At 45.3% G+C, this 12,205-nt stretch overlaps 1 protein-coding gene across 3 annotated transcripts in view; it reads left to right on the top strand.

Moving 5' to 3' along the window:
- Positions 1–12,205, top strand: part of WAPL (WAPL cohesin release factor) — a 174,338-nt gene that overhangs the window by 107,903 nt on the left and 54,230 nt on the right. For all 3 annotated transcript variants that reach the window (XR_011024551.1, XM_068258553.1, XM_068258554.1), the window contains one exon: positions 3,835–4,059. Coding sequence is in view for 2 of the 3 variants with exons in the window: in XM_068258553.1 (XP_068114654.1) it covers positions 3,835–4,059 (225 nt within the window). In the remaining variant the exon portion in view is untranslated. The remainder of the gene's footprint in view (positions 1–3,834; positions 4,060–12,205) is intronic.

Raw genomic sequence — 12,205 nt, 5'->3', positions numbered from 1 at the left:
ATAAGGTGACCACTAATCTACAATCTTTTCCAACCAATTTTACCAAATCTATGTAGTAGAAGGGTAAACTGAGTGAATACATTGAATTGATTATTTAGGCAGTTCCCTTATATTACATAGAAATGGTAAGATTGGATGAACAAGATTGTATCATTAGTGGCCACCTGTAGTGTACTACAAGAGTGTAAAATAACAAAAGTGTCCCACAAGTCAGTAGTAGATGCAGTAGTGAGCAATGTTGCTATTTTTGCAGATGATACAAAATTGGGCAGAATAATCAACTCTGAGGAAGATAGTGTCATATTGCAACAGGATCTGGATAGGATGGCTATATGGGCACATACATGGCAGATGAAATTCAATGTTGAAAAATTTAAAGTCATGCATTTTGGTCGTACCAATGGTCTAGCACCATACAAAATAAATGGGATACAGTTGGGGGGCATCAAACTTGGAGAAGGACTTAGGAGTACTCATCGACAACAAGTTAAATAATAGTACTCAATGCCAAGCCGCTGCAGCTAAAGCTAACAAAATTTTGAGATGCTTTAAAAGGGAAATAAAAACTCGAGATGCTAGCATAATATTGCCTCTGTTTAACTCTCTAGTAAGGCCACATCTGGAATATGGAATTCAGTTCTGGGCACCACATTGCAAAAAAGATATTGCAGTTTTAGAGCAGGTGCAGAGACGAGCAACAAAACTGATACGTGGGATGGAGGGTCTAACTTACCAAGAAAGGTTAGATAAACTGGGTTTATTTAGTCTAGAGAAAAGATGCCTTAGAGGGGATCTAATTAACATGTATAAATACATCAGAGGGCAATATAATAGCTTGGCGGATGAGCTTTTTTTCCCTGGGCCTTCTCAGAGGACATGATCTGCGCATGGAGGAAAAACGGTTTAGCCATTTATTTAGGAAAGGGTTCTTTACAGAGAGTGATTAAGATGCGAAATGCATTCCCACAGGAAGTCGTTATGGCAAACTCTATACCTGCATTTAAAGGGGGCTTAGATGCTTTCCTTGCGTTGAAAGACAGCCATGGCTACAATTACTAGGTAATGCCCAATGATGTTGATCCAGGGATGTTATCTGATTGCCATCTGGAGTTGGGAAGGAATTTTTTTCCCTTTTGGGGCTAATTGGACCATGCCTTGTAAGGGTTTTTTCGCCTTCATCTGAATCAATGGGGATATGTGAGGGAGTAGGCTGGAGTTGTACTTTGTTCTCTAATTGAACTCGATGGACGTATGTCTTTTTTCAACCAAAATAACTATGTAACTATGTATACCATTTATTGCAGAGTTTAACTTGCATTCTTCCTTAAAGCAGAACTGAAAATAAATAATTCACTTACCTGGAGCTTCTGCCAGCCCCTGCATCTGACCTGTGCCCGTGCCGTTTCAAGCGGTCCTCTGTTCTCCCGCCGCAGATCACTTTCACTTCTTCCATCAGTGTCAACTGCGCCTGTAAGGCACTGGCCGCACGCTTCCTTGTTCACACTCCTGTCACCGGGAGCATAGTGCGCAGGTGCAGTAGAGATTTTCTCTTACTGCGCCGGCGCAGGATGCTTTGGGCCACGGGAAGGTGTACGAGGATACACATGGCCAGGGCGCAGTGGACTTCACTTAGAAGTCTGCTTCTACTGTGTGAAGAAAAGTGAGCCACGGCGGGAGAACAGAGGATTGCTTTGAAACAGTGAGGGCAAAGGGCGGCTGCAGGGGGCTGGCAGAAGCCCCCGGTAAGTGAAAATCTTTTTATTTTTATTTATTTTTACAGATACTTCCGTTTCGCTTTAAACTCTGCTGTGAATAAACTACTGAAGTCTTCTTCCTTAAAGGGAAAGAGAGATGGTGATATGAAAAAGAAGTTATACATACCTGGGGCTTCCTCCAGCCCCATACGCGCTGATCGATCCCACGCCGCCATCCAGGGCTGCCCGCAACTACGAGAATGGGCTCTTGTCTCTGACGTCATTGGAGCCGGGCTACGCAGGAAAAGTGCGCCCTCTATGTATCTCTCCATACACTCCTGCAGAGTTACGCAAAGAGCGTACCTCTGCTACGCTTAGACTGGCTCCGACTGCCGGTTCTCGTAGCTGCGGGCAGCGCTGGACGGCGGCGTGGGATCGATCAGCGCGTATGGAGCTGGAGGAAGCCCCAGGTATGTATAACTTATTTTTCTCCTTCAGCTATGGTTCCCTTTAATCTCTACTTTGATACAATACAATCTTGCAGGGCTGTATAGCTATCCTAGCCAGCTATTGTAAAAGAGCTTTTTTTTTTTTTGTTTGATAACCATTAAAGGGAGGTTTTAGTGACCTAATGATAGACGTGTATGTACAGTGCCAAGCACACAAAAATGCTGCTGCTTTTCTTCTTGCACTGCCTGAAAGAGTTGATATTCAGCTATGCAACTGACAGTTTTTTTTCTCTAGTCTGGATCCAGTCTAACTACATCGTCCTTCACTGATTAGAAATAACAGCCATAAAACACTTCCCTGGCAGGAAAATGGGCTTCTTGGGGCAGGGGATGGAGTAAAAAAAAGTCAATAATTCATATATTTTAGCACTCTGAGACATGGGACAGACTGTTTCATTGAGCTGAGACAAAACAATGAATCTACTTTACGTTTTTAAATAGAACGTAAAACTGTGGGAAATGTATTTTTAGTAGTAGGAGGATAGATGAGAGGTTTACCTTGTCAGTTTATTTTCCCTTGAGTTTCACATCTAGTTACATAGTTATTTAGGTTGAAAACATATGTCCCTAGAGTTCAACCAGTCTAAAAATGCTTGTCCTCAAAGTGAACCTGAAGTGAAAATAAACTGAAGAGAAGAACATTTGTATGTACAGCCATAATTCTTGAGTGTTTGAAATTAAATTACGTTAACTGATATAAGCTTTCGCCATACTTTGATATAAAATAAGCATCCAATGTGCTATAGCGGAAATGTTGGCATATTTGCAATCAATCCATGGCTTCTCCTCCTGGTTTTCAACAGTATAAGTGGCTGATCCTAGAAATGCTATTTTGAACCTGTTATCTCAGCCCATGTGATTGCGCATTTAGCACACTCCTACATCTGTTACCCACATGTCTTTGCATTCCTAGCTTCCAAACTAATGAAAAGAGCTGGACAAACATGCACTTTCACCAGCCATTCCATGGGATGTCATCATTGCACAGTGTTCTTGGAGGAACGCTACAGTGTCCTGAAAGGATGCGCAGGGTCTCGCTGTGACTCGTGCAGAAAAGCTTGAGCTTTGGGGCAGTTTTTGGACTGCCTGTTTTTACAAACAGCACTGTAAAGTACAGATTTCTTTTGCTTGGAAAATTTCTGTTTTGAGCATCCAGGACCTTGAAGGCACAACAGGGTATACACTGAAGTGGATAGATACTTAATGACTTTAATTTATACAAATTATTTAGGTATCACTCATATGTTGTCATTGTGCTTTTTGATAATGGAATTTCACTTTAACAATCATGACAATTTTTTGTTTCAGACAGAATGTTCCCAATCTATGGTTTTTGACCTGTGACTGTTATATTCAGGGCTGTCAAGTTAACATTTCAGCAGGTCATTCTACGTTCTGTGCCCTTGGCTTGACTAGATTTTTTTCAAAAAATTTTTTCTAAATATAAAAAAAATTATATTTCAAGTTAAACACATTGTGAGTCTGCTTATAATATTTGAGGCTCGTTGTTCTATGTGTTGAGCACATTTGAGGATCAGAGTGTTATTCGCTGTATTGTACTGTGTAGTTACATTATGCTTACAGTTTTATAATATGATTTTAATTGTTCCTTTTATATGCTCTTTTGCTAGAATCTAGCTCTATGTACTGCTGCAATGATGTACATACTAAGTAGAGACCGCTTGAACATGGACCTCGACAGAGCAAGTTTGGACCTCATGATCAGACTTTTAGAAATGGAGCAAGATCCGACGTCCAAACATATGAATGAGAAAGACATGAACAAGATCAAAGAGAAGATTCGTAAGCTTTGTGAAACCGTGCACAACAAGCATCTAGATTTGGAAAATATCACAGTAAGAGTTTTTTTTTTGTTTTTTGGTCTGTAGAATTTGTTTTATATAGCTTCATGGATATTTTTGCCCTTGGACCAAATGAATGTCTTCTTTATATAAACCTATCTTTAAGGCTCGCACACATGCCTGACTGCAGCCAACGACGGGTCCGTCGGCACCTCCCGCTGGGCGAGTTTTCAGCAGACAGAACAGCGTGTGTACAGTCTGTCGGCGGACTGATAAGGCTGTTTCTGAATGGGCGGATCGTTCAGAAACGGCCTTATCAGTCCGCCGACAGCCTGTACACGCTGTACTGTCTGCTGAAAACCCGCCCAGCGGGAGGTGCCGATGGAACAGTCGTTGGCTGCAGTCAGGCGTGTGTACGAGCCTTAAAATTATTATTATTTATTGAATTTATAAAGCGCCAACATATTACGCAGCGCTGAACATTAATTTAGGTTACAGACAATATATAGGGGTGACATACAGCAATATGACAATACAGGAATACAAGAAAACCAGATCACACACCATAGTATGAGTACCAGGTAATGCTTAGTCAGTCACTGGATGGAGCAAGGAGATTAGGCAAGTTAGGTTCACTCAGATACATAGCATGGGTTCACAGTAATGGAGGTGCAAGATCAGGTAGGACACAAAAGGAGGACGACCCTGCCCAAAGGCTTACAATCTAGAGGGAGAGGTAAGGACACGAATGGTAGGGGACCAGAGTTCAGCTGTAGGTTTAGAGCACTTGTGAGGGGTAGTAGGCCAGAGTGAAAAGGTGAGTTTTGAGGGCTTTCTTGAAGATGTTGAAGAAGGGGGCTGCGCTAATGGGTGGAGGTAGGGAGTTCCATAGTGTTGGAGCAGCTCTTGAGAAGTCCTGGAGGCGTGCATGGGACTGGGTGATGCGGGGGGGTGGGGGGCGGTTAGGCGAAGTTGATTGGAAGAGCAGGGTGAGCGGCTAGGTGTGTACCTCTGAGTCAGATCGGAAATGTAGGTTGGACAGGTTTTGTGGACAGATTTGTAGGTCAGACACAGTATCTTGAATCTGATTCTGGACTGGATAGGAAGCCAGTGGAGGGATTCTAGGAGGGGATCTGCCGTGGCGGAGCGATGGGAGCAGTGGATAATTCTGGCTGCCGCATTCATGATGGACTGCAATGGGGCTGTTCGGGTCATAGGGAGACCAGACAGCAGGGCATTGCAGTAGTCAAGGCAGGAATTATGAGGGCATGGATGAGGAGTTTGGTGGTGGCAGAGGTCAGGAAAGGGCGAATCTTACAGATGTTACGAAGGTGGAAGTTGCAGGACTTTGTGAGGTTTTGGATGTGGGAAGTGAAGAAGAGTGCGGAGTCCAGGGTGACACCCAGACAGTGGGCTTGAGAGGTAGGGCGAATGGTGGTGTGGTTAACAGTGACATGCACATCTGGGAGGTTCGTGCATGGCCGTGGTGGGAAGATCATAAATTCCATTTTGTCTAGATTTAGTTTCAGGAACCTAGCGGACATCCAGGAGGAGATGGCTGATAGGCAGGAGGAGACCTTGTCCATGGTAGTGGTGGATATGTCAGGGGTGTGAAGGTAGACCTGGGTGTCATCTGCATACAGATGATAGTTAAAACCCATGGAGGAGATAACCTTGCCAATGGAGGATGTGTATAGGGTGAACAGTAGGGGGCCAAGGACCGAACCTTGGGGGACTCCCACCGAGCGGTGGTTGGGGGTGGACAAGGACTCATTGAAGGTGGTCGTGAAGGAGCGGTTGGAGAGGTAGGATGAAAGCCAGGACAGGGCGAGATCGTGAATGCCCAAGGACTGGAGGGACTGGAGGAGTAGGGGATGATCTACTGGGTCAAAAGCTGCTGACAGGTCAAGGAGGAGGAGAATGGAGTATTTGCCTTCAGCTTTAGCTAAGGCAAGGTCGTTGACCACTTTGGTGAGAGCAGTTTCGGTTGAGTGGGCAGGCCGAAATCCAGATTGGAGTGGGTCTAGCAGTGAGTTGGCATTGAGGTACTGGGTCAGGCGTTTGTGAACCAGACGCTCAAGGAGTTTTGAGGCAAAGGGGAGGAGGGAGATAGGTCGGTAGTTGGAGGGTAGCGAGGGGTCGAGGAAGGGTTTCTTGAGCAGGGGTAGTACAGTGGCCTGCTTGAAGTCTGAGGGTAAGGTGCCTGTGGATAGGGAGAGGTTGAACAGGGTAGTGAGGACTGGGGCCGATTCCGTGAAGTGAGGCTGGAGTAAATCAGAAGGGATGGGGTCAAGGGGGGAAGTAGTGGTATGGGAAGTCTGCAGTAGGTGGTTGACTTCCTCGGAGGTAGTAGGAGTTAAGGATGTGAGGGGAGGATAGGGTGGAGGAGGAGCTGGTTGGGAGAGGGTGGGAGGTGGAGATTGGATATTTCCTGGCGGATGGAGACAATTTTGTTGGTGAAGTGGGTGGCTAAATCTGTGGCAGAGAGGGAGGAAACTGAGGGTGGGGGGGTGGGTTTAAGCAGGGAGTTGAAAGTGGCAAAAAGACGCCGGGCTTTGGAAGCTTGTGCTCCGATGAGCTTGGTAAAGTATTCCTGCTTCGCATGAGCAAGGGCAGTGTGGAACTGCAGCAGGTTGGTCTTGTACTGTAGGAAATGCTGGTGAAGTCTAGTTTAAAGGAAACCTAAAGCAAGAAGTGTATGGAGGCTGCCATATTAATTTCCCTTTAAAACAATACCAGTTGCCTGGCAGTCCTGCTGATCTCTTTGGCTCTGGTAGTGTCTGAATCACACCAGAAACAAGCATGCAGCTAATCGAGTCAGTTCCGATAATTATGTCAGAAACATCTGATCTGCTGCATGCTTGTTCAGGGTCTATGACTAAAAGCATTAGAGACAGAGTATCCGCAGTATAGTCAGGCAACTGGTATTGCTAACAGTGAACCTTAACTGTGAAGGAAAAAAAGTTTCACTCACCTGTGGCTTCCCCAAGCCCCCTGCAACCATCCTGTGCTCTTGCAGCTCCTCGAGTGTCCTCCAGTCCCCCGCCGCGGCTTAGTTTCGTTATTGGCTGACTAACAGTCGGCCCCCAGCAATGCATCTTCTTTTTCACTTTCCATGCCGAGAAGCGCGTCATGCGCAGGCGCAGTACACTTCTCTGTATATTTCTATGCCAGCCTCTGTATACCTCTACCTTCAGGTTCCCTTTAAGGTTCTCTGCTTTTAAAGAAAACCCGAGGCGAATCTTGGATGAAAAAACAAATCCCTAAGGAGAGCAAAGTCTCTGGATCTTCCCCTGCACATCGGGGCCATGCTCCTTTACTGGCATGAGCATGCCTGCACAGTAGCACAGTACTCCTGAACAGTGTGACCCCGATGGTAATTCAGACAATCCCTTGTCAGAGTTCTGGTGGGTGGGGTGTGTGGGGGTTTACACTCGGCAATAGGGAACCCAAGGTTGGCATTAAGCTCCTCTATAGGATCCAAAGTCTTCCTTCCTCTTGGGCAAGTATGAATTTTTGTGCCTTAGTTTTGCTTCACATCTGTTTTTTTTTTTTATTTTAATTTTTTTAAAGAGAATTACTGGCAGCTGTCATTTGCATTTTCATGTTGTATGTCATCTTTTTGGCAGAAAATACAAATTACTTGTATAGGATTTTCAGAAGGCTGCAGCATTACTTGATATAACTCCTAGGCGTGTAGACTACAGCAAGTATTGCTAAGTTAGGGCTGGTGCACACCAAGAGCGCTTCTGAGCACTTTTAAAAACGCTAGCACTTTGAAAAGCACTTGGCTGATGTATTTAAGTGGGATTGATCACGCCAGTGTGATGTGATTTTCTCCCAAACGCAAACTTAGGTCCTGCAGCGTTTCTGCTGATATCCGAGGCGATTCAGCCTCAATGTTAAGTATAGGAAAGTGGAATATCGCTCTGAAAAGCGCTAGAACAGAGCAATTTTCCACACGTTTTTGTTATAGAAGCTGTTCAGTTCCAGCTCTACTGTAACAAAAAATAAAAACCGCTACACCAAAACACTCGGAAAATCGCTAGGCATGGTTAGAAAATCGCTATGCACATGCTTAGAATGGTTCTGAAAAATTACTTCAAAAAGCACTGAGCATTTGCGATTACGCTAGCACTTTTTGGTGTGCACTGGCCAATAGTTGTAGTTGTGTGTAATGAAGAGTGATGGGTTCATCAGAAATGCGGTTGCCAAATAGACACTGCTGTGTATGCATCCATGTGAAAGTGCATCACATGTCAAACTTGACCTTATGAATCATTCAAAGACAAACACTTATATAGCGCTTTTCTCCTGGTGGACTCAAAGCACCAGAGCTGCAGCCACTAGGACGCTCTCTATAGGCAGTAGCAGTGTTAGGGAGACTTGCCTAAGGTCTCCTGCTGAATAAGTGCTGGCTTACTGAACAGGCAGAGCCCTGGTCTCCCATGTCAGAGGCAGAGCCCTTAACCATTACACTATCCAGCCACTTGCATTCAACCCAACTGCATTTAACAAACAGGTAAAAGGCAGTTCGCTAGACATTCCATGCATTTTCCAATGTGTCAAAATGTTTACAATGAGATTGAATCTTAACGAACTAAAACTCCTGTTGGCCATTTGTTTTTGTAAATCTAGATCTAGGTGTGTTGCTGCTGAAATAAACTGAAATTAAAAAAAAGAGCAGGTAAACGTGCCTTGGGCATCTTCCAACCCCCTGCAGTCCTTTGCCCTTGCTGCCCTGGGCCGCATGCCTCATTGCGCTCCCATGCATGACAATTTTCTGCGCCTGCACAGTTAGTAAAATTGCTACTGTGTATGCGTAGAACGCTTTGGCCCACGAAAGCATATTCAGGAGGCATGCGCAGTGGCCTGGGAGTGGTCTGCTTTGAGAGGAGGGTTGCTGAATAGCTTTTTTTTTTTTTGCCCAAGCTTCCCTTTAAAGAGAACCCGAGGTGGGATTTAATAATGTTAGTGGGGCACAGAGGCTGGTTGTGCACACTAACACCAGCCTCTGTTGCCCCATGGTGTGCCTCAAGGACCCCCCTGCGCGCCGCTATACCCTCCGCAGTGCTAGCGACACACAGCGTGTCGCCAGCACAATGTTTACCTATGCGTGTCAGTCAGCGCCGCTCCCCCGCCTCCTCTTTATCGGCGCTACCCCCTGCGTCCCTTCCCTCCAATCAGCGGGAGGGAAGGGACACGGGCGGGTAGCGCCGATACAGAGGAGGCGGGGGAGCGGCGCTGACTGACACGCATAGGTAAACATTGTGCTGGCGACACGCTGTGTGTCGCTAGCACTGCGGAGGGGATAGCGGCATGCAGGGGGGTCCTTGAGGCACACTATGGGGCAACAGAGGCTGGTGTTAGTGTGCACAACCAGCCTCTGTGCCCCACTAACATAATCAAATCCCACCAACTCTGGCCAAGAATTAAACTTTATCCCAATCAGAAGCTGATACCCCCTTTTACATGAGAAATCTATTCCTTTTCACAAACAGACCATCAGGGGGCGCTGTATGACTGATATTGTGGTGAAACCCCTCCCACAAAGAAATTCTGCGTACGTACACTTGGCAGTTTCCTGTCTGTGAACCCTGTTCCATTGTGGGAAATCGCTGTTTACAGCTGTTTCCAACTGCCAAAACAGCAAGCAGCAGCTACATCACTTGCCAGCAGTAAAAATGGCACCATGTGATAAATGTCATAATATAAATAAGGGATTTAAAAGATTTTACAATGGGCAAACACTGACTAAATCATTTATACATAATTATTGTAAAAATGAAGCACTTTTTTTTATTACATTATTTTCACTGGAGTTCCTCTTTAAGTGGACCTAAAGTAGATCCGAGATGAAAAACTAACTATAACAAGTAACTTGTCTATATATGTTACCTAAAGTTTAGATAGTTTACACAGAATATGATTATTTCTTCCTGTATGAGGGCAGCCATGTTCTGTTTGTCACAGGTTGCTATCAGCCTATTAGGAATTGCTATCAGCTTGCCTCTGTGTAAATTCAGTCCCCCTCTCCTCCTCTCTCCTCCCCTCTGCCTCTGAAATCTCTGGCTAGTAACACCTCCCCCTTCTCCTGCCCAGACTGAGCTCCTGTAAGCCCGTGCTACTGTCTGAAAATGCCAAGGCACTGTGAAAAGCTGTGGGCGAGGCTTGTTTAGTTTATAGGGAATTAGAGTATTAACCTCTTGACGACCAGCTAACGCCGATTGGCGTAAACTGGTCGTCTGTGGGTTTCCATGGAAACGGCTGCTCGTTCGAGCGGCCTTTCCATGTCCGTTCACGGAGGCTGTCTCCGTGAACAGCCGGAGAGCCGCCAATCGCGGCTCGGCGGCGAAATGTAAACACGCGGGGAAGAAATCCCCACTGTTTACATCATACGGCGCTGCTGCGCAGCAGCGCCGTAAGGCAGATTGGCGATCCCCGGCCTCTGATTGGCCGGGGATCGCCGTCATTTGATAGGCCGAAGCCTATCCTACAATGCGCAGTACGGAAATCCGTCCTGCGCAGCTCAGAGAGGGAGGGAGGGGAACGGAGCGCCGAAAACGCTGCGGAGGGGGGCTTTGAAGAGCCCCTCCGCAAAGCGCAGAGAGCCAGTGGCGATCAGACCCCCCCCAGCAGGACATCCCCCTAGTGGGGAAAAGAGGGGGTAAGTCTGATCGCCCTGGCTAAAACCTGATCTGTGCTGCGGGCTGTAGAGCCTACGCAGCACAGATCATTCAGAAATCCACTGGTCAGCAAGTGGTTAAAACAAAACAAAAAAAGTATTTGGCTTGAGGAATGCCCTATAAACTATATGACAGGAACACAATTATGTAATGAGAAAGTTTATCTCGGATACACTTTAAAAGGAACCACAGATGTGAAATCTATGGCAGCTGCCATATTTACATATTTATTTCCTTTTAAACAATACCAATTGCCTGGCAGTCCTGCTGATCTTTGTCAGTAGGATCTAAAGCACACAACTGAAATAAGCATGCAGCTAATCTTGTCAGATTTGTCATACACCCCTGATCTGCATGCTTGCTCAGAGTCTTTGGCTAAATGGACTAGAGACAGAGGATTAGCAGGGCAGCCATGCAATGTGTATTATTTTAAAGGAAATAAACATGTCCGCCTCCATATCCCTCTCGCCTCGGGTTCCCTTTAAAATAGGAAGTCCTTGTCTAGCTTTTTCCTCAAACTGCAGGACTAAAGAACATCAGAGGTGGTGAGATCGATTTGATAGGAGACTGGCCAACTGTTCTTGTAATTGGTCCTAATCAGGTTCTAGGCAGGTTGTGCTCACAGTGTAGATTGATCTGTAAACCAGTTTACAGAAAAAACGTACTTTAAAGGGGCACATCGAATAAATGTAATTGTTTTGAAAAATTACTGTTCATGCTTCTGAGCAGTTTTAGATGTTAATAGCGGATTGCAAACAAATGCATAGATAACTTTTAGTACCTTTCTATTTCAAAATGAGTTCTGTTCTGATAATAATTTTTTTTTTCCCAACATAAGTAAAACTTTTCTTAGCGTTAATGCATTTAGGAGCACACTGAGCCCTAGAAGCAGAGGTACATTATTAGTATCAGCGTTGTTTTGTGATGGCAGCAATTCTTCGTTTTTAACACTTAATTTTGCAGTATGTGTCAGAATAGCTTTGACTATCATTAGCACTCTTGCATCTTGTCCCCCTGGCTGTGACAGCTGAATCTCATTATCTGCCTTGCCTGATGTCAAGTGGCCCTCTCAGTTGAATGGAATGAATTAGGGCTTATTCAAACTGGAGGCACTGGAAATAATGCCCATATTGTCTGCTGCTATTGCAAAAGTATGTTTTTACTTGCACTCACCAGCACCAATCTTAAAATTTGAACTTGCCTCATTGAGAACAATGGAATTTACATTGTCCTAGCCCTTTCCTATAGCTTTGTAGTTGTTCTGCGCCATCATGGATGAGAATATAATCTATGCACAGCTGCCCCCAACTTAGTGTTATGTTCTATCAGTGTTCCACTTCCTCTACACGCCAGAAGGCACTTGTTCATGTGCCCTGTCTTCCCTCACCATTGAACAGTACATGTGCTGTGCCTTTAGCCAAGCATGGGGTCTGTTTAGTGCTCCTGCTTTTAACTGTTGCCATAGCAATCATTGCCCCATCATTAAGAGTGACATATGCGGATGTATGCAAATT

This window comes from Hyperolius riggenbachi, chromosome 10 (genome assembly GCF_040937935.1).
Source record: "Hyperolius riggenbachi isolate aHypRig1 chromosome 10, aHypRig1.pri, whole genome shotgun sequence".
Lineage (NCBI taxonomy): Eukaryota > Metazoa > Chordata > Amphibia > Anura > Hyperoliidae > Hyperolius > Hyperolius riggenbachi.
Note: the sequence above shows the minus strand (reverse complement) of the source record. Positions and strands in the feature narration are given on the sequence as shown.